The sequence below is a fragment of the Trichechus manatus genome, unplaced genomic scaffold (genome assembly GCF_000243295.1).
Source record: "Trichechus manatus latirostris isolate Lorelei unplaced genomic scaffold, TriManLat1.0 scaffold00081, whole genome shotgun sequence".
NCBI classification, from domain to species: Eukaryota; Metazoa; Chordata; class Mammalia; order Sirenia; family Trichechidae; genus Trichechus; species Trichechus manatus.
In genome coordinates, this window is record NW_004444017.1 from 11,648,647 (window position 1) to 11,670,887 (window position 22,241).

The 22,241-nt window shown below is 34.2% G+C and overlaps 1 protein-coding gene across 3 annotated transcripts in view; it reads left to right on the forward strand.

Annotated features, from left to right (window-relative positions):
- Positions 1 to 21,859, forward strand: part of TMPO (thymopoietin) — a 31,863-nt gene extending 10,004 nt beyond the window's left edge. Inside the window, exons 3-9 of one of the 3 annotated variants that reach the window (XM_004381247.3) lie at positions 804 to 962; positions 6,697 to 6,794; positions 14,286 to 14,405; positions 14,505 to 14,600; positions 15,035 to 15,145; positions 16,142 to 16,230; positions 16,852 to 21,859. In XM_004381247.3, coding sequence (XP_004381304.1) covers positions 804 to 962; positions 6,697 to 6,794; positions 14,286 to 14,405; positions 14,505 to 14,600; positions 15,035 to 15,145; positions 16,142 to 16,230; positions 16,852 to 17,134 — 956 coding nt within the window. In that variant the 3' untranslated portion in view covers positions 17,135 to 21,859. Of the gene's footprint in view, positions 1 to 803; positions 963 to 1,895; positions 6,339 to 6,696; positions 6,795 to 14,285; positions 14,406 to 14,504; positions 14,601 to 15,034; positions 15,146 to 16,141; positions 16,231 to 16,851 lie in introns of those variants that run through there. The other 2 variants (XM_023735738.1, XM_004381246.2) reach the window with 2 other exon arrangements.
- Positions 21,860 to 22,241: the final 382 nt, after the last annotated feature.

Below are 22,241 nucleotides of genomic sequence, written 5' to 3' on the forward strand. Positions count from 1 at the left end.
AATACTGCTTACAAAACATTTCTAGATATGTATTATTTCTTTAAAAATTTTGTTTTTATTTTACACATCTTGTAGAATGCAAGGAAAGACATATAGCATAGTAAAACAGAAAATAAAAGCAATTTTTTGTTTTAAATTGTTGCTGAAACGTGAAGAATTTATTATCAATTTTAATTGATATTTGGTATATAATTTTAATTCTGTTTGGTATATGATTGTTTTGTAATATCTATTTTCTATAAAAGGTAATTTTAACTACACAGTAGTTCTGTGTAGATGTAATTTATAGGTCTTCCCTTTTCCCCATAACTCAATAGCTGTTTATAGGTGTATTAATCTCTTAAGAGTTGTGAGGTTTGAATTATTATAATTCTTTAGGGGGGTACCATGTGTTTATAAAAATGATTTTCCTACATAGGCAAGTACAAAGATAAGTAGAAGTTACATTGTACTGGAGAAAATATAACAAAGTCCAAGACATCAATCTGTTCTCTATTCCATGCTATTAAAAGAAACATTGATGTATTAGATTGATGTTGGGGTAGGGGGAGACAACCACCTATTTTAGAAGAGTCCATTATATGGTAATTTTTAGCACTTAAGTTTAGAAAAGGAAAGGGTGAAAGTAAGCTTTGAATGTTTATTCATAAGTTGGACCTTAAATAATTGAAAGCTGATTAAAATATAAAATAAAAATTAGTAGCAGGTAAATACAAAAGAACAGGCAAAAACAATAGTAAATAAGGAATAAGGAATTCTTAATAGCAATGAAAGCTTCTAAAGCAAGTTCTGCCTTAATTCAGGGACAACCAGGAAGCTGTATGAGAAAAAGCTGCTGAAGCTGAGGGAACAAGGAACAGAATCAAGGTCATCTACACCTCTGCCAGCAGTTTCTTCTTCAGCAGAAAATACAAGGCAGAATGGAAGTAATGACTCTGACAGATACAGTGACAATGAAGAAGGTAAAATTTTAAAGGGTGTTAATAAGATACATGCAGTTTTTTTCTTCAGACTCATTTTAAGGTAACAGTGACCATGAAAAAGGTAATATTTAAAACAGTATTAGCAAGAAACGTGAATTTTTGTTTAAATCGTCATTCAGATTATTGGCTTCCAAGTAATTTGAATAAAATATCTTTTGTTGCTGAAAATTCTAAGAAACAGAAAATACAAATATTCAATTTTCCATCACCTAAAGTTGCCGGTTGTTTTTTTTTTTGCTTCTAATCTCATTTTTCTAAGAGAATAAAATGCTAGATAAATTCCCCATTTATCCCATCCCTTTTATCACTTCCACAGAAGCAACCACTACCATTAATTTGATAGTTCTTTCCAGTGAGATCATGCTAAATATTAGTACTTGCTTTTCTTTATGTATTTTTGAGGTCTCTGTTGCATATATATCTGGTTTATTCCTTGTAATTAATATATATTGGTACATTTGCGTATGGCATATTTTCTCTTTTCTATTGATAGGCATTTAAATTGTTTACGGTATTTGCTAGATAATTTGATTTGAAGGCAGCTTTAAAGCAAATAGTTGACATATTTTTAGTAGACTATATTATTTTAAGAAAATTTGACCATGGTAGTTAAATACTTCTTGATAATAGTACATGAAATAAACATCTGTTTAAATTTATTATAAGTACAATTTGGTGTTTTATAAACTGTTAATTCATATAACTTATTTCTTAATTTTGTGATTGTTTAATTTGACCCCAAATGCCTATATCTCCATAAGAATTGCGTGACAGGGCACAGTCTGTCAAATTGGTTGTTAGAAATGTGCAGTATTGAGCCTTTTCCTTCAACAGCACTATTTTAGCAAAGAGGCAAAGAATAAGCTCAAACACAAGTAATGCTGAAACTTCCTGCCTCTTTTGCCTCTACAGGAAAGAAGAAAGAACACAAGAAAGTGAAGTCCACTAGGGATTTTGTTCCTTTTTCTGAACTTCCAACTACTCCCTCTGGTGGATTTTTTCAGGGTATATCTTTTCCTGAAATCTCCACCCGTCCTCCTTTGGGCAGGACTGAACTACAGGCAACTAAGAAAGTACATACTTCTAAGGGAGACCCACCTAGGGAACCTGTTACTTCCACAGCGTTGCCTGGCAGGGGACAGTTGGAGAAGTTAGCCTCTGGAGGGAATTTATTTATTTCCTCCAAGTCTAGCCATGATAGATGTTTAGAGAAAAATTCGTCACCTTCTCAGCATCAACCCGCTGCTGTGTTGGTCTCAGCTGCAGCTTCTCCTTCAGTGATTAAAGAAACCACTACTACTTCCTATAAAGAAATAGTAGAAAATATTTGCTGTGGAGAGAAAAGTGGAATTCAACCATTAAGTACCGGGAGGCCTCGTATTTCAGATCAGTCGATTCTCTCCATTGAAAGGGAAGAATTAGAAGAGTCTGAGAGATCACAAGTAATTTCTCCACCACTTGCTCAGGCAATCAGAGATTATGTCAGTTCTCTGTTGGTACAGGGTGGGGTAGGTACTTTGCCTGGGACTTCTCACTCTATACCTCCACTGAATATAGAAAACATACGGAAGAGAATTGATCGATCTAGTTTTCAAGAAACTGAATCCCTGTCTCCTCCACGAAAATTCCCTAGACGCAGCGAGAAGTCAGTAGAAGGAAGGGATTCAGGTTCCTTTGTGACATTTCAAAATATACCTGGAAATGAATCAATATCTTCTTTTGCTAAAACTGTTGTGTCTCACTCACTCACTACCTTAGGCATTGAAATATCTAAGCAATCACAGCATGATAAAATAGATGACCCCGAACTATCTTTCCCCCTCCATGAATCTATTTTAAAAGTAATTGAAGAGGAATGGCAGCAAATTGATAGGCGACTGCCTTCATTGGCATGCAAGTATCCAGTTTCTTCTAGAGAGGCACCACGGATATTATCAGTTCCAAAAGTAGATGATGAAATCCTAGGGTTTATTTCTGAAGCCACTCCACCAGCAGGTATTGAGGCAGCCTCCACTGAGGCTTGTGATAAACAGTTGGATTTAGCACTTTGTAGAACATATGAAGCTGCAGCATCAGCAATGCAGATTGCAACCCATACTGCCTTTGTAGTTAGGGCTGTGCAAGCAGACATTAGTCAGGCTGCCCAAATTCTTAGCTCTGATCCTAGTAAAATGCACCAGGCCCTTGGGATTCTGAGCAAAACATACGATGCAGCCTCATATCTTTGTGAAGCTGCATTTGATGAAGTGAAGATGGCTGCCCGTACCATGGGATCTTCCACTGTGGGTCGCCGATATCTCTGGCTGAAGGATTGCAAAATTAATCCAACTTCTAAGAATAAGCTGGCAGTTATCCCCTTTAAAGGTGGAACATTATTTGGAGGAGAAGTATGCAAAATAATTAAAAAGCGTGGGAATAAACACTGATAAAGTTAAGAACAAAGGCATCTTTGATACGAAGAATTTAGGAGCTTTTCTAGCAATTTCAAGTACTCATGCAAAAATTTTAAGAACTTTTTAGTCTATAGATTGGGCTAATTTCAAAGTATCAAGCTTCTCAACAAATTATAGTGTAAAAGTAAATGCCCACATAGAAGTGCCTTCTTTTTTTTTTAAGTTGCCCAAATGGAAAGCTTAGTACAAACAGTTTTTTAGATTGCATTTCTCTCTCATAAATACTTCACTGTTTTCTGTTTTACTTACGCTTTTACACTCTTCAAAGTTAAGAAAATTCCAATCATCAGAATATAAGTAGAATCTTCACTGTTTTTAGTAGTACCATATGTATTCTGCTTTATACCTAGGACAAAATTGAAAATTGTTGCACATTCAAAACTGATTTTTTTTTCTTGATACCACCATCTAAATATCTTTTTACTTTCTTGAACTTGTCCAAATTATTGCTCTTTTCTCACTTCTGTTTGTTTTTTACTAATGTCTACATCATTCATAGTAGTCTAGATCAGTGTAACTCAGTACCAGTCCGCAAAATGTTACTGGTCTGCAAATGAGATAAACATGCACCAGAATTTAAATATAGACACACTTTTTAGGTTAGTTGACAGGGCAAGGTGTTTTTTTGTAGTAAAACATTATTAAATGTATTGATTTACATTCAGGTATGAGTACCTCATCTCTTCATAGACTGGTAGCAAACAGTTCATGGACCAATACCAGTCCATGGACCACACTTTTGCTCTGGAAGATAATGGATATTCCAGATAGTACATTCTCACCACCACTCTAGTTTGTCAGATTAGCCAGACACTGGAAACATGGGGCTTTTTTTTTTTTTTCTTTTTTTAAAGTAGTACTTTTCTTTTAAGGTATATTGTGGTTCATGGGGAGCCCTGGTGGCACAGTGGTTAAGTGTGATGGCGATTAACCAAAAGGTCAGCAGTTCAAATCCACCAGCCGCTCCTTGGAAACCCTGTGGGGCAGTTCTGCTCTGTTCTGTAGGGTCACTATGAGTTCGTATCAACTTGACGGCAACAGGTTTTTAACAGTTTTGTGGTTCATGGATAATTAAGCTTACAATGTAAACTTTAAAAGCAAATTTAAATTTAAAAAAAGCCTTAAAATACTATATCCCAGTGTCTGTGTCTATATAAAGCAGTGTATTGTCCTCTGTTTTTATTTTTATGATTGTAAGATGAAACAGTCTAAATGTAGAATTTATGTAGAACACAATTTTTTTGTGTGTTTTTATGGAAAATGGTAGTCTTAAATATAAGCAAAATATAGTCTCTTGGGTACTTAGTCATTACCATATTATACTATACATGGCCATCTTTGCAGCTTACTAAGGGTAATTTTATTTGTTATTTGTCTTCCAAAATGTACATGTATACATGTACCTACTAAGTGCTGTGTGATGAAAAACAAATGTATTACTGTAGAATGCTTCTGCAAATTCAATAAAGTTGTTAAATTTGAACAGTTTTGTGTGGTCTCCAGAAACTTGTTGTATGTGTGTTTTATTCTTGGAGTTGCAACAAGTTAGATATTTGTGAATGTACAACCCTTTTCCATTTCATCTTTGACACTCCAGTGGTGTGGGTGAAAGTATTCTAATTATCGTTGAATGTTTTTTTTCTATTTGAGGACCATGTTTTCATTAGCTTTTGGAATCTAAGTTTGTAAGAATCTGTAGAACCAGATAGCTTACTTGTCTAACCAATTTCTTCCCAATTACCAGTGAGATTTTTACTTCAACAAATATAAGAATACATTTTATAATCCTAAAGGGTATATCAAATATAGATATATAAGTAGATCCGTTAATAGAAATGTTGGGAGGTAGGGGATGAAGTTGATAGCTTAGTCCTAAATAAATACTGAACTGTTTGAACTAACTTGATAACAAAAAATCACTGTTCATTTTTGGGACACTTGGAAGTTTACTCTGGACTCTGACTAGTACTAGACTGGAACGTTAGCAAGACACATAATACAGCTATTTTGACCACTTTTTAACACAACTACAGTGAGTTCATGCAAAACTAAGCTTTTGTTTGATAATTATTCCTTTCTTTAGGAAAGAACTTAGTCATTTAACTTTTAAATTACTTAGTTTTATTACTGACTTCTTTATTAATTTTGCTATACTATGATAAATAGCCACAAAATGGGGGCATTAACTAAGGTTTTTATCAGTATTTACAAAATCTAGATCTTCAAATAGTGATAAAATCCAAGATTAGGTGAATGGAATATTGAAGCCTATAAAAAGATATGAGTTGTTAGGTTAATAAACATCGTGATTTAATATATATGTACTGCCTTCTCTTCAAGGAAATGTTATTTTTATTATGGGGAGTAGGGAAGAAGTGATCTGTTGTACTTTTCTGTAAACAAGATTCCTCTTTATCTCTACCTCAGTTGTACCCTCATCAAAAAAGAAGGGTGGAAAGGGTTGGATTGCACTTAAGTTTTATCATTGTCATTTAGCATTTATTAAGTTATTACAGGCTTGATACCATACACATTTTTTTGTTTTTAAAATTTCTTACAGCTTTTTCTCTTCTACATTCCAAATTTTAATTTAAAAACTTATCCCTGTTATATAGTGGTAATTAATATATGGACAAAATAATGTTAATAACTATGTATTTTATATGCTGTTTTTCAACATCTAAGTTGTTTTTAGCCAAAAGCCTCCCTGGGAGCAGTTTGAATTCACTTTATATTTAAGGCCTAGGAAAAGGAAAGGAGAATAAATAGGAAGTAGTGGTCTCAGGTACTTCGGACATGTTATCAGGAGGGACTAGTACTAGTCCCTGGAGAGGGACATCATGCGTGGTAAAGTTAAAGGGTCAGCAAAAAAGAGGAAGACCTCAACGATGACGGATTGACACAGTGGCTGCAAAAATGGGCTCAAACATAGCAACGATTATGAGGATGGTACAGACCAGGCAGTGTTTCGTTCTGTTGTACACGGGGTCACTATGAGATGGAACCAGCTTAATGGCACCTAACAACAAAGTGGTCAGATTAATAAGTGGGGGAGATAAACAAAAATGGAATAAAATAGAATAGAGAAGAAAAAAAAAGCAAATTGCAGTTAAACAATTTTGGTCTATTGAGGTAGCACCAACTGATAAACTTCTTTTACATTTTAATGTGCCAAAACCAGGATTCCAAAATAATATTAGGATGACTTTGTAGTTTGTTGATGTTTCAGAGAGTAATGGTTTCTCTGGTGTTATTTTCAGACTCTACAGTAGAGCTCAAGCTTGAGAAGAGAGAACCATTAAAGGGCAGAGCAAAGATTCCAGTAACACTCAAGCAAAGAAGAGTTGAGCACAATCAGGTATCTTTAGCTTTATGATCACTGTGCACAAGTATAAGTAATCTGATAACATTAATCTGCCTTGTATTTTAGCCTTTGGTTAATAGTGACACGCGTGTTCCAGCATACTCAATAAACTGTTAATTCCATTGTTAATTAATGGCATTAGAAATGTGATTTTTTTGTCACTGTATTGTAGCTTGTGCTTACTGTAAAAATGAGTATGTAATGTCTCATTTGTGTTTGATTCTATGCTAAGCATGGTTCAGAACCAGTATGCTTTTCTTTTTGAGAGAAATGTTTAAAAGGTGGAAATGCTGAAACAAATTCTGATAAAAATTTTTAAGGTGGGGAGGATTTTATAGTTGTGTTTTGGTCTCTAGATTTCTGACTTTGCTTTTACTTTCACCTGTCTTCTGTGGCTTTTCCCTCAACTCTGAAACTAGTCTGGGCCTAAGCCCCCATAGTTTTCTTTCCTTACTCTCTTTGGAAATTGTGGAAAATTTGCTTTTATCATTGTGGGAGAGGCAAGATGTAATTTTTCAAAAGAAAAGTGTAGGAAACTAAGTGGGAAAACAAGCACAGGTATAAAAAATGGAGTAGCTGACAAAACAAATTGATTATAATTTAACATTGATTTGGCTGGCGCTTTTCAAGGTAATTTTCCCTAGAGTCATTTTTCTTACCCTACTCTACGTAGCTGGAAGATTTGTCTGGTTGTTTATTTATCTTTTCCATCTTTATTTGTCATTTTAAAATCATACATCCTCAGAGAACATGTTCTCAATTTCTTAAGCTATGTCCCTATCCTCATTTGATGTAGAATTTCAAAACTTTGTTAAAACGAGCTTGATGACTATGTGGAGAATGTATAGAGCATTGAATGAAAGAAGATTTTGTTTAATTTAGAATCAAACACTGGAATAAATATTTTATTGCTCTTTTTTTTCTAATATTGCTAAGGAAGAGAAACTAGGAAAATCTGAAGGACACTGAAAACAGGACATTAAGATTCTGGACAATTTTGGTCCAGAGTATGAAGGCAAGATGATACAGTGCTTGTAGGAGTGTGTGACTAGTCAGATAATAGGTTAAAAAGTGGGGGTGGGTAGTGGGGGGAGGATAGTATTAAAGATTGTTTAAGGGGTAAGTATTTGAGTCAGGGAATCTAAACTGAGGGGCAGGATTAATAGTAAAAGGAGAGGGTAGATTTAAGAGATGACAGGCAGAATTAGACAATTTCCTTATGGAAAATATCAGACATACAGAAAAGTCAAGGAAAGTTTATGACCTTCCAGTCAGAGCCTTAATAGTTTTACTAGTTTTACTAGTTTTCATTTTGCCCTACTCCCCTTCAGCTTTTTTATTTGCTTTTGGTTTTGTTGTTTTGCTTTTTGCTGGAATATATTAAAGCAAATCCCTGATAATCATTTTATACATTAAGAAGTATTTCAGTATATATCTCTAAAAGATAAGGGCTTTTAATGAAATGCATAATGACAATGCAGTTGTCACACCTAATAAGATTAATAATTCTTTCATATCTAATTCCTGTTCAGATTCTTCTGGTTGTTTCAGAAATTTTTTTTTGTAATTAAATTTTTCAAGTCAGGATCCAGACAAGACCCACATATCGTATTTGGTATCTTTTATTTAAGTCTATAGTTATTCCCACTGTAACAGTTCCCCCTCCCTCTATTATTTGATAAAGAAACCAGGTTTCTCTACGTAGTTTACCACATTCAGGATTCGGCAGATTGTTCCTTTGAATTTCAGTTATTTAATTTGCTCTTCTGTATCTTTATTTCCTTTAGATTGGGAATTAGACTTTTATTAGTTTCCTAGGGCTGCCATAATAAGTTACCACAAACTGAGTGGCTTAAAAGAGCAGAAATGATTGTTTCACAGTTCTGGAGGCTAGAGGTCAGAAATCAAGGTGTTGACAGGGCCATGCTCTTGCTGAAGGCTCTAGGGAGAATCAGTTCCATGCCTTTCTCTTAGCTTCTGAAATTGGCTTATAGATGCGTTACTCCAGCCTCTTACCTCTGTTGTCACATGGTGCTCTCCCTGTGTGTCTCTGTCTGTGTCTGTTTCATCTTATAAGGACACCAGTCATGTTGGATTAGGGCCCACCGTAATAGCCTCAACTTGATCATATCTGCGAAGATCCTATTACCAAATAGGTCACTTTCACAGGTGCCAGAGGTTAGGACTTCAACGTTATCTTTTTGGAGGACACAGCTCAACCTATAACAGACTGATAGTGAGGCTGTGTAATTGGACTTTCTGCAGTGATGACAATGTCTTATGTCTGTGCTCTCTGTTATGGTAGCCACTAGCCACATGTGGCTGTTGAATACTTGTGATGTGGCTACTGTGGCAGAGAAACTGAATTTTTAATTTAAATTTAAATAGCCATGCATGGCTGTTGGCTACCATAATTGGACGGCACGGATTCAGAGTGTTGATTAGGTTAAGGTTCAGTTTCTTTGGCAGATGCTTTATAAATGGTCTTATGTCCTTCCTATTGTATCATTTCAAGAGCCATATAATTTGCTTTTGATGATGTAATTAGTAATAGATTCAGATGTTGAAATCCAGATCTGTTCATCATAAAGTTCTGCATCACCCTTTTGTTGTAAGATGGTGATTTTTCTCATTCTCATTCTTTTCTACTAACTGGAATTCTCTTATAAAGAACTTCCTCTTATGAACTGCTTAGTTGCTTTGAAATAAAACTCTTACAGGAGAGCCAGAATTAATGCTTATTTCCTTCCTTTTATTTGCCAATTTTCAAAATACAGGACCCTGTTCATGCCCAGCCAGGGTCACCTGTATACATATCTATCTTATTTAATTTACTATCTATCTTATCTAATCTGTCTTATCTATCTTATCTGTCACCCTGGCCACTTCGAAAGTTGACCAATAAAATATTTTTTAATATTAAAAGTTTTTGTTTTTTATTTATTTCAATCAGTTGCAGTCATTATTTTTTTATGCTCGAAGTGTGCCATTCCTAGCCAGTGGGAATTACTAAGTTGGTTCCTGTATCTTTTTACCCCAGTTACCTTTGATAAGCATCCCTAGGGGTACAAACAGGTAGCTCTCAGCTGCTAACCACAAGATTGGGGTGCACCAAGAGGCACCTCAGAAGAAAGGCCTGGCGATCTACTTTTGAGAAATCACCCATTGAAAACCCTGTGGAGCACGTTTCTACCCTGACACACATGGGAGGTGGTCCCTATGAGTCAGAATTGACTGTATGGCAACTGGTTATTTTTGATACCTTCTTGTTTTCTGGCACAGTAAGATGCCCCAGGCTCATGTATATTTCCTGCCTGTTACCCAGTCAGACGTTTTTCCAAGAAACCCTGTTCCTTTAACGGAAAATGTTATCTGGAGACTACAGTCTGGGTACTAAGGTGTTCATTCTTGCTGAGTTGTCATTGCTTCTAGGCCTTTTCAGTAGATAGAGCTAGAAGGCACTTATTTTTTAGAAGGAAAAAATCATGAATTCATGATGATATTTCAAATTTAAGATCACAGACTATCTAACTTGTTTGTGTTATATTTGTACTCTTATGTTGAATAACTTGGTTGTTAAAATGATATCACAATATATATATAAAAGTTTCGAAATAATACAGTATTACTACTAACAATAAGGCTACTAAATGCAGTTTGGAGTTTTGTTTTGCTGTTTTTTTTTTTTTTTGTAGTTTTTCTTGTCCATAGAATAGTCAAAATACTGTGCTTAAGTCACTTGAAAATTGTTTTTCTTTGCATGATAAGGTCTCCAGCTTGGTGAACTGTTAATTTTATTTGTTTTCTAATATTAGAGATTGCATTTTTCTTTCATTTAATTTTCTAAATAATTGAGAATATGTGTGGTTTTATGTAGGCAGAGCAAGGTAGAATCTGAACTCTGGTTTCTATCTGTGTTCTCTCCATTTATAGGTAGTTGTTTTTATTGATTTTTTTGTTTATATTTTGTTTCTTTTTGAAAATACAAGCACATAGATTTATACGTATGTTCCTTTCCCCCTTTTACACAAAAGGCAGCCTACTTTGCGCTTGGTACATTGTTTTGTACCTTTCTGATTTTAACCTAAACACCCGTCCTGGAGATCACTCCATATCAGTGTGTAACCATCATCCTCATTACTTCGTTCAACTGCATAGTATTCCAGTTTATGGATATACTGTAATTTATTCAGCCAGTTTTCTTTTGGTGGATATTTGGGTTGCTTTCAGTCAGTATGCTATTACAGATAATGCCACATGAACCAGTGAACAGCCTTTTGCATGTGTCATTTCATATTTTTACTCATTTATCTTTGGAAAATCTTAAAGTGAAATTGTTGGGTCAGAAGGTAAATGCATGTGTGATTTTGCTGGATGTTGCCAAATTCCCCTCCATAGGAGTTTATAAGCATTTGGCATTCTCACCAGCAGTGTTATGAGAATACCTTTCTCGAGTGGAGAAATTTGAGACTGTTATAAAGTTAAGATGACTAACCATATTAGTTGTGTTTAACCTGAATTGATAGTGGAGCTCTTCAGAGTGAGGTGCCTTTTTATTATCTTTTTTTTTTTTAATATAATTTATTTTTTTAGAGCGCTTTTAGGTTTACAGAAAAATTACACAGAAAGTAGAAAGTTCCCATATACCCCCTTGTCACTGTACGCAGGGTTCTGTCTTTGTATATAATGTAGTTTTGTGTGGTTTTTGTTGTTGCTTGAAGCTTGTAATTTTACTGATTGGGATGCATGGCCTTCTCTAATAGCCCAGCTCCTGCATCCTCATGTGCCTCGCTGCCTGTTTTCTGAATAACTTTTTACCTTATAGGTTTACCAGAAGGTGATGTGAAATGGTTTTGGTTTTTCCTCTTTTTATGTCCATGATAAATTCAGGACTTTCTATAGAACATCAGGCTGAAAATAGATGTCACCGAATTCTTATTTTGACCCCAAAGCATCCAGCAATCTCATAAACTACTAATTTTATATATCAGTGAATTTTTTTAAATCAATAATTGGTTCATGTTATTAATTAATTATAATACTGGATAATTTTATTTGATTTTTATTTGTTTTTTCTTCTCTCAAAGTCACTTTTTTTATTGTGGATTCTCGTACAAAAAAAAATTGAGTGTTCAGAATATCTTCCCTGGTTATGTCAAGGTTGTCAGTTAGTTTTCTGAATGTAAACTTAATGTTACATTAAATGAAGATAACTAATTCTAAATTAGATGGTAATAAATAGGAATTAATAAGATAGGGTGACATTCCTCAACCAATGAATTTAATAAATCTGAACCAAAAAAAGTATAAATGATTCACAGTGAAAAGTCTCCCACCTCTCTTCCCAGTCATCCCCACAGGCAACCAATAAGTTTCTTGTGTTCCCTTCCATAGAAGAAAATAAAGAATTTTAAATGGAACTTAACCTTTAAAGTCAAAGATACTAACAAAAAATGCAAACATTCTTTTTATGTGTGTATGTGTGTATATACTTACATACATACCAAAGTGGTTTCAATAGGTGTTTGGTAAAATTGTAACATTTTTGATGAAAACATTATGTCATTTATTCAAAACATAACAAATGGAAAATCCTAGAATTTGTGAGGTAGCTAATTTTAGGGAAAAAAACCTGTCGTCTCCCCCCCTCCCCACTTCATGGATGTAGGTAAGATATCTGGTCTTCATATAGTATCAGTTGTAGAACTGATAACTTTAGTAGCCCTTTCAAATAATGCCCTTTCTTTAATTCTTTGAGTTTTAAAATATTAAGTATACAATGATAATACCAAGCAGACTATCAAAATAGTACATTTTATAAACACTTCCACTTATTTTCACTGGCATTGATTATTAAAGGGGGGAGGCAATGTTAAGTAGTTTAAAAATAATTGCATTGAGGTGCATTAAAGTCCACTGTCAGTTATATTACTTTAAACTAGTTGTTCTTAATCTTTGCTGCCCATTAGAATCCCCTCAGGAGCTGTAAAAATTAACTCTGCCTAGGACCTTCTAGAACAGATTCTGATGTAATTGGTCTGGGGACGCTGATAAGTTTTAAAAACTCCCCAGACATGACACTGTGCAGCCAGGGTTGGGAACTTCAGATTAAAGCTATTGCTCCCTTCTGTGAATTCAAATAATCAGGATTTTGACTAATAGTAAGCATTTATTATATGTGTGTGTGCACAATGTTTGCTGATTTGTCTTTTGACTAACAAAGTTTCCATTCCGCAAATATTTGCTAATTGGTAACAGAATAAAGGCAACCCAGAGATTGAGTCAAAGGAAAACTTTTAATGATGTCAGTTCCAAATATGGATAAATACAAAATCAGATACACGAGATATGTCTGTACCTTGTGGAGTTTGGGTTGTAATGCTCCTTGCCAAATAAGTAAATTTATTGGATGACCACTCTTATCGCCACATAAGAGGAAAAAAAAATCTGTCTTTAAAATTAGTAGACACTGACTTGAAAATAAAAACATCAGTTATCTAAATATTAGCATGAAAGCAAAAGTGACAACATGAGCACACTCCACTATAATACTGTCATTGCTGGATACTCTAGTTGCAGGCTTTTAAAAGAATCATGTGGTAACAGTGGCTTCAAAATGAAATGCCTTGCTACTTGGAATGCAGAATCCCAGGCCCCTTCCTAGATCTGCTGTATCAATCTGCATTTTAACAAAGGCTCTCTGTGATTCATATACACATTACAGTTTGAGAAGCAGTAACGTGACAGTTTCTGAACTGGTGTGTAAGGACTGATAGCTTATTTTTAAAATGAGGAAAATAGTCTTCTTTTCAGGGAGAAATGAATCCAAGACTGGAAGGTACCTCTCTATCATTATTACCTTTCTGCCTTTCTCTAGTAAGAAGTGGGTAGCATTGTGGTTTGGCAGTGACATTTTAGGCTTGCATGTTTATGAAAGGGTGACCTCCAGGTTTCGACATTTTCTGTTTCCAAGAAGGGATTGACATCTGGGAATTTTGAGTTCAGATAGCTAGGTATGGATTATAATTTGAGAGGTTTCTACTTAAGTAGTCCAACCACATGAAAAGAATAATGTGTAAACTATGCTAACAATCATAAAAGTGTGTCTTTTTGCTTGAAAATGGAATTGACTTTTTGTAACAAATGACTTTCTTTTATAAGTCATGATTGGTCTGATGCACCTGCAATACTGGAGCCAAATAGCAGTGAATTACAAAAGGGAGGCCAATGATAATTGATGTACTTTCCTCCTAACTTTTATTATAATTTGTGAGCTACTAGAGATGGCCTTTTTAGTGTCTTTTACCAGTTTTCTGTAGTCTGTATGTCAGTTCAATCGATATATTTAGAGATATTTTGAAAGCATAACTGTTTGCAAATGCTGGCATTTGGTGATTGGTCTTGGCTTCTCAGTGTGCTAATATGGCCATTATTAAGGTGTTTGATGTTAGAATATGGCTTTTTAATTTGTCAATGCTTGAATAGAGCTATTCTCAAGCTGGAATAACTGACACTGAATGGACAAGTGGATCTTCAAAAAGTGGACCTCTGCAGGCATTAACTAGGGAATCTACAAGAGGGTCGAGAAGAACTCCAAGGAAAAGGGTGATGCAAGGCTTATTGCTTAGAATTGGGTTTTCAGATTGGTAGGGTTTTAGTGATTATTTTATATTTATTGTTTTTGTTTTGTTTTCAAACTAACAGGTGGAAACTTCAGAACATTTTCGTATAGATGGTGCAGTAATTTCAGAAAGTACTCCCATAGCTGAAACTGTAATGGCTTCAAGCAACGAAACCTTAGTAAATATGTTTCATAAACTATACAAGTGATTATTCTTTGTAAATTACCCTTTCATTAGTATTGGGGAGGTGGTGAATTTTGACAGTTTCAAATTTACATTTTTTTAAATATTGCATTTAAAATTTATTTTTCCCGTATAGTTCTGAATTTTAGACTTTCTCAATATAGCAAATTTATATAATTTATTATATAAGAATTCTGAGTATTACAAGGATACTTTTTTGCTCAAATATTTAAAGAATGATAGGGCTGCACATGTTAAGCACTTATTAATATGTTCATTTCTAGGCTCTGTCACCTAAATTTTTATTAAAGGGAAAATTTCAAATATTACAGATACAGAATATCTTTTTTAATTATTTTTTTCTTTTCTTTATAAGTGTCTTTGTTGTGTTTGGATAATTCTGAGTCTGAATAATTTGAATCTTGGCAGGTTGTCAATAGGGTGACTGGAAATTTCAAGCATGCAGCTCCTATTCTGCCAATCACTGAATTCTCAGACATACCCAGAAGAACACCAAAGAAACCATTGACGAGAGCCGAAGTAAATGAATAAAATTTAGATTGAGGCTATCATTGATCTTTTAAAGAGGAAATATTTATATTTGTTCTTTGGAGTGGGAGGGACCAGAGTTTTCTTTATTGGGTGGTGTGTATGTGTGTGTATATGTATGTATTATTTTAAAGACATACTTTTATTAGTGAAAATGGGAGTTAACTAATACAGTATGACATGCTGATACTATCCTCTTGCTGTTATGTGCCTCTTAAGTTCCATTTTTCAAGGGAGTAGTCCTTTGTGTGATGCTTATAATATGTTCTATTTGTCATGGATGTGAGTTGAAAGTATTAGAGGGCTGTGAGGGAGGCTATACTTTGTCTTTCACTGAACGATCAAATAACTTTAAAGTGACTGAATGATACTTGAATTGATTAACACATATATTAAGTTTAAAGTACTAACCGCATGGTGCACTGTAATTTTAATTACTCTTTACTAAAGGAGATGAAGTATTTATTATTTTGATCTGGATGTAAAGATAAACAACAAAACCATCAGAGGTTGTTAAATTATGTTTCTTAAGGTGGGAAGATTGGATTGACCCTGTAGTTAAAAAACATACATTATACTAAAATTTGTTAAAGGTCCATGTTAAATATCTTCTACATTCAGTAACTTATTACAGAATTCTTAACAGAGGATAAAAATTGTACTCTTAATGTTTTATTAATGAAAAACATGGGAAATCCATACACTGCCATATTAAGTGTATGGAAAATTTTTAGGTTTTTTTTTAACTTATTTGAATAAGTGGTGATTTCCCCTCCCCTCATAACCACATTAAGATATCTTCATATTGAAGAAATATGACAGCCTTGGAAACATGTGGATACCTAGATAATAATGAATTTTGAAATGGCAGTTATAAAAGCTAAGATAGATTTCTTTAATTGCATTTTGTTCTCTAAAACTTTGGTGTAAAATTGTTTTTTGCACATTTATACTAACTTAACTTGTGATTTCTTTCTTTCTTCTCAGGTGGGAGAAAAAACAGAGGAAAGAAGAATAGAAAGGGATATTCTTAAGGAAATGTTTCCCTATGAAGCATCTACACCAACAGGAATTAGGTACTTCGACACACTGAAACAAATACTAGTATATTCTACTAGGGAAATTTTAATTATTCCTCACAAAGTTATTGTACCTCTGCTCTCAGAATTGTTTTCTTTTGGGGGGAGCAGTTTAATTCCTCTAAGCCACCCATTCCTATTCTTGAAAGTTGAGTCAGTTTCAAAATTAATTTTGTTTAGCCAAAGGGATGTAAATAAATAATTTACCTACTGTATAATTCATATTTTGAAATTGAAATGGGAAACCTAGTGAAAAAGAAATCATTTTTTTCTGAGAATTTTTGTTTTCTAATTGAAAAGGCTGTATTTAGGTATCTGTTGTTTCCTGATTGACAGAGTAAGACCAAACTACCTTATTTTTTTCCTCTTCACTGCTAAATGCATTGGCTTTGAAAAGCCTTTAAGAGGAATACAGGTTTAATGAATGTTTATCAGTATATGCATCTAACTTTTTAAATGTATAGGTTGATTGACCTAATTACTATATATGAGACAATTTTCTACTGTCATTTTAAGGAGTGTGCTTGGAATTGGGAGTAGCAATGACATTTTGTTATTTATCTAAATCATAATTTTCCCTAAAATTTCTTTGTTTCTTCCTCTTTCCATTCTTGACAGTGCTAGCTGCCGCAGACCAATCAAGGGGGCTGCAGGCCGGCCATTAGAACTCAGTGATTTCAGGATGGAGGAATCTTTTTCGTCTAAATATGTCCCTAAGTATGTTCCTTTGGCAGACGCCAAGTCAGAAAAGACAAAAAAGGGACGCTCCATTCCCATGTGGATAAAAATTTTGCTGTTTGTTGTTGTGGCAGTTTTTTTGTTTCTGGTCTATCAAGCTATGGAAACCAACCAAGGAAATCCTTTCTCTCGTTTTCTCCCTGACTCTACAGAATCCAAGTGAATGATATCTCTTTGGCACGCTCAACTTGGTCTCCTATTTTTAATAACTGTATAAAAAAAAATTGTGTATACTTGTTGACTCAAGAACTAAAAATAATGTGATTCACCTCGATAAATGTAGTATTCCATTGAAAAGCAAACAAGATATATAAATATAAATGGACTTCACTGAAATGTTTTGGACTTTGGACTAGTAGGAGATCACTTTGTGCCGTATGAATAATCTTTTTTAGCTCTGGAACTTTTTTGTAGGCTTTATTTTTTTAATGTGGACATCTTATTTCATTTTTGAGAAAAATGTATATTGTTTTTGTGTATTTGGGAAACAAGGGCAAAATGTGGTGGCGTAATGTGAAGCTACACATTTAAATACTTTGAATTCTTATGGAAAAGATTTTAAGATTCATTCTCTGCTGAATAAAAACTTTAGAGACGTTAAACATAATGAAATTCAGTAAGAGGAAAAGTAATTTGGGGTTGCACTTTTTGTAACTGCCACAGTTTGATGGTGTTTATGGGGCAAGTACAGCAATAATCTCTTCTGTAACTTTTATTAACAGTAATGGTATTGTAGCCCTGTCATACTCAGTTTTTAAAAGATTTCTAGTATCATGAAAGTCCTAAAAACCCATTTAAATACAGTTGATTTTTTTAGCAGGGATCTTTTAGTGCAACGTATATACGTTTTGGAAAACGGTTGGGCTGTACATGTTTTCAAAAACTCTCAGCTATAAGGCCATAATTGGAAATTTGTGCTCTTTATTTACAGCAAAGCAGTCATTCTGTCAATCTTAATTTGCTACCAAAATATTTTTTAGATAAATAAGTATGTGTGTGTGTGTTTGTTTAGAAGTTAGAAACTTTAAACACTGGTCTTATGTTCCATTTGGGTTTATTTTTGCTTTGTCTTCTGTTACCAAAAACAAATTTTGCCAAGTTTTTGCCCTACATTTCCCAATGTAATTTGATTTAAGAGTGCAAAAAGTATTAGCTTTTAAATTGCATAGTAAAACTTTTTCTTGAATGCACAGTAGTTAATGGGTAAAGTTGTAAACTCTGAGAAGGGCATTATGATTTTGTGTACTCTTGAAGTGGTTATCTTTGTGGTTGATTTTTTTTTTAGCTGAAACTTACCTCATGTTTAGCTTGGCTAAATAAAATAGTAGATAATTGAAATTTCAATAGAATCAAGTGAAACAAAAATTTTAAACTTAATCATTTGAGTTTCAAATTTACACTCACTGACCATAAAGCACATTAAAAATGTAAGTTATTTTTACATATCATCTGAAATAAAAGTGATACTTCTAAAAAAGGAAAAAGCTGAAGATGTATATTTAGACTGGCACCCAATTTTTATTTGAATTAGTCCTATTCTGATATTTAGCTTGTAGATATTTTATAGACATTTTCACTTACTTTGCAGTTGAAAGCAGAAACACTTGTAGGTCTGGTCTTGCAGGGGGCATGAGAAACTTCCTCCTAGATCAGAAATGTTTGCCTCTTCTGAGTAGAAATGTTTCTTTGAGATGAGCCACAAAGAGGGCACATTTTACTCAACCTTTCCACTCTAGGGTAATAGCAAATCTGTGCTTACTTTGTTTTTAAACTTTGTTTCCTGTATTGTTTTTTAATCTTTTGTTTATAACTTAGAAATTTTGAGAAGCTGCATTTAATGTTTAAAAATATGGGAAGATTAATCAGACTTAACATGTATGTAAGAACAGTTTTCTAGTAGTAAAAGTATGGTCCAGAGTAGCAAAAGTAGGACCAGGTAAAACCCGTAGTCTTTTTTTTTTTTTTTTCTTTTTTTTTTTTAAAAAAAAAAAAAAAAAAAAAACCATGTGCTTGGTCTTTTGTCTGTGTCTGTGTTTTGCCGCTAGAGTAAATGTGTCTTTGATGTAAATGCAAAAGGCATTTCTTCTGATTAAATTGTCGACGTAGTAGTTAAGACTTTACAATATAATTCAATAATAAAAATAGTAATTAACCTCTAGTTTTGTCATTGCAATAAATGTTTTTCAGATAGTTGTATACAATATCCTGATAACATCTCTTTTTTTTTCCAGATAACTTTTCTTATGTGGTATTTATAAATTATTGACTTTTTAGTTCTCGTTTCAGTCTCTTCTTCTATGTTTTATTTCTAATCATCATAGTTATCAAGTCCTTGTTTGTTCATAAACAAGCAGTGTATAGCCATTAACTCACAGAATGACAGGGAAATTCTCAGGGACACCTCTCCTATCCCCTAGAATACAGTAACTACTTTTCAGTGTCTGCTCCCGTCCCCCCACCCGTGCCTTAGTTTTACTATCTTAGTACTTAAATACAGCACTCTTGATTATTAGTCTTGCTTTGAGACTAAGTAAACAGGTCACTGTGGTTTTTTTCATCATGAAGCTGTGCTCAGAGGATGGAATTGCTGTTTCTGTCCTTCATATGTCCCTTCCCATTTTAATTAGTGATTCTCAAAGTAATATGTACACTGTAGTTAATTAGAAAGCAAATAGCATCAAAAGCTTAAAATAACATAGTTGATTACATGCTTACAATGTGCTAGGTACTGCTCTATGAGCTTGGTATGTATTAACTCACTTAATCCACCCAGTAATCTTATGAAGTAGGTGTTTTATTATCCTCTCATTACAAATGAGGAAATTGATGCTCAGAGAAGTTAACAATCTTCTCCAGTTTGTACAGCCGGGGGGAAATGATAGGTCTGATTACATGTGATATGGCAGAGGGGAATCTAAAAGCCAGCTCTTTCTATGTATACTTTAAACCAGTTCTCCTGTGTCCAGGCCTGCTTCTTCCACAACATTGAGTGTTGCCTCTAAGTTCCAAACTTCTCAGGGGTCTTTAGGGTGAAGTAGCTTACTTCTAGTTTTAATCTTTCTCTGCAGTCATTTAAGTTGAGCCTTCTTTAACTTTGCTAATTCATTTTCCACTTCTTGATCTGTTTTACATCTTCCACAAATTTTTGGAAATATTTTGTCCTTTGATGTCTTACTCTTCTGCCATTCTCTTGTGTCATTGTGTTAAAACACTTTTTATTCCCTTATCAGTGATATAGTCTCAGCAGGAAGAGGCTATAAACACATGTGGTTAATTTCTCACCTTGATTGGCAGTCATGGAGAGCTTTTCCGAGTTCACATGCCATCTTCCCACCAAAGATTTGGGAAGGAGGAAGAAAAGCAGACATGGAGTTTTGGGTGGGGGTGAAGGGTATCCATGTTATTCTGTACGTCCTCATTAGCTTAACTGACATTTGATGGCATTTATGTTATATTGGGAGTGTTTTGAAATTACTTAAAAAAATTTGCTACCCACTTAAATATTGTATACCTCTTCTGAGCCAGGTATAATGCTTTGCAGTACATGGATGCAGTTTGAGAAATACTTTAAACTTGTCTTGGGGCATTGTTTTGGGAAGTAGTTAAAAAATAAAGCATTTGACTATTCCAGTTAACTAATAATATAATTATATTGGCAGTTTAAGTATCATTATTTATCTTATTGAGGGAAATTAGTAATGTTTAATCCTTGTTAGCAAAGAACCAAAAGTTTATCAGAGCTTCTTTGGAGTAAATTAAAGCTGATTATGAAAATTTGATCCTCATCAAATGCTTTTATACTAGACCACTACTGACTTTATTGTCCAGAATTTAGCACATGGATTTTGTGACAGTGAATAATTTGAAATGAGAAAGAGATGTAAGGTATAATTGTTTTATTGCCCTAGTAACAGGAATAGTTAGAGTTTTTGTTGTTATTACAGTTTATGGTTTGACTGCAAGGAGAAATACATTTTTCATATCACTTTATAAAATTGGTATTATGCCACTAGGGCTCCTTATTTTACAGTTATCTAATACATGCTTATATGGGATTTAAACTACTGTATCAGTTAACTATTGCTATTTAACAAGTTATTTCAAAACTGAATGTAAAACAATTATTGCATGGTTTCTGTGGGTCAGGAATTCAGGCGTGGCTTAGCTGAGTGGTTCTGGCTCAAGGTCTCATGACACTGCAGTCAGGTTGTCAGCCAGGGCTGCAGAATCTGAAGACTCAACTGAAACAATCTGCTTCCAAGCTCACAATGTAGTTGACAGGCCTCAGTTCCTCACTGGCTGTAAGCTGGAGATTTTATAGGTTATGAGTGCCCTTATGGCAGGACAGCTGGCTTCTCCCAGAGTGATCCAAGAGAGCGCACCCAAGACCAAAGCTAGTGTTTTTACATAACCTAATCTTGGAAATGACATACCTTTACTCTTGCCATACCCCGTTGGTCACACAGGTCAACCCTGGTAAAATGTAGGAAGGGACTGCGCAAGGGTGTGAATATTAGGAGGCGGGGATCATTTAGGCTAATCTTGGAGTTTGGCTACCATAACTACCATCGTAATCTGAGAGGTTGTATAGATATTTAGTTTGGTGATGCTATATCATTTGGAAATAATACTAAGTATTGCTTTGGAATTCATACACACCTTAATGATTTCTTTGGCACATTCACCATTTTGATCTGTTCATCATTCTAAAAAACTGATTATATATAAAATTAAATGTAAATGAACTAGAATAGCAATGGGATGAGAGAAATGGGTAGATTTGAGTTATCTTTCAGAGGTAAAGTCAATAGACGATTAATTGGATATGGCCAGTAAAATTGGATATGGACAAGTAAAACAGTTTTTTTTTTTTTTTTTAGTTAGGCAGCCTAGTGGAAGATGGTGTCAGTCACTAAAAGAGAATTCTAGAGGAGCTATGTGAATGAATCCAAATGGAGATCATCCATTGGCAGATAACTATCTGAAGCTCAAGAGAAATTTGAACTAGAAATAGTTGAGAGTCCTTAGCAAATAGATGTAATTAAAGTGATAGGAATATATAAGATTACCCATAGAGATAGAGTGAGAAAAGAGATGGACAATGAAGGAAGACCAGCAGAGTGTGTCTTTGAAGACAGCATTTAAGAAGAGTGGAGAACAGTTATGCTGCTGAGTAAGAAGAGAACAGAAAAATAATGGTTTCTTAAATATGCAATCAGGTTATCATTGACCTTGGTGAGAGCAATTTCAGTAATAACGGTGGGGGCAGA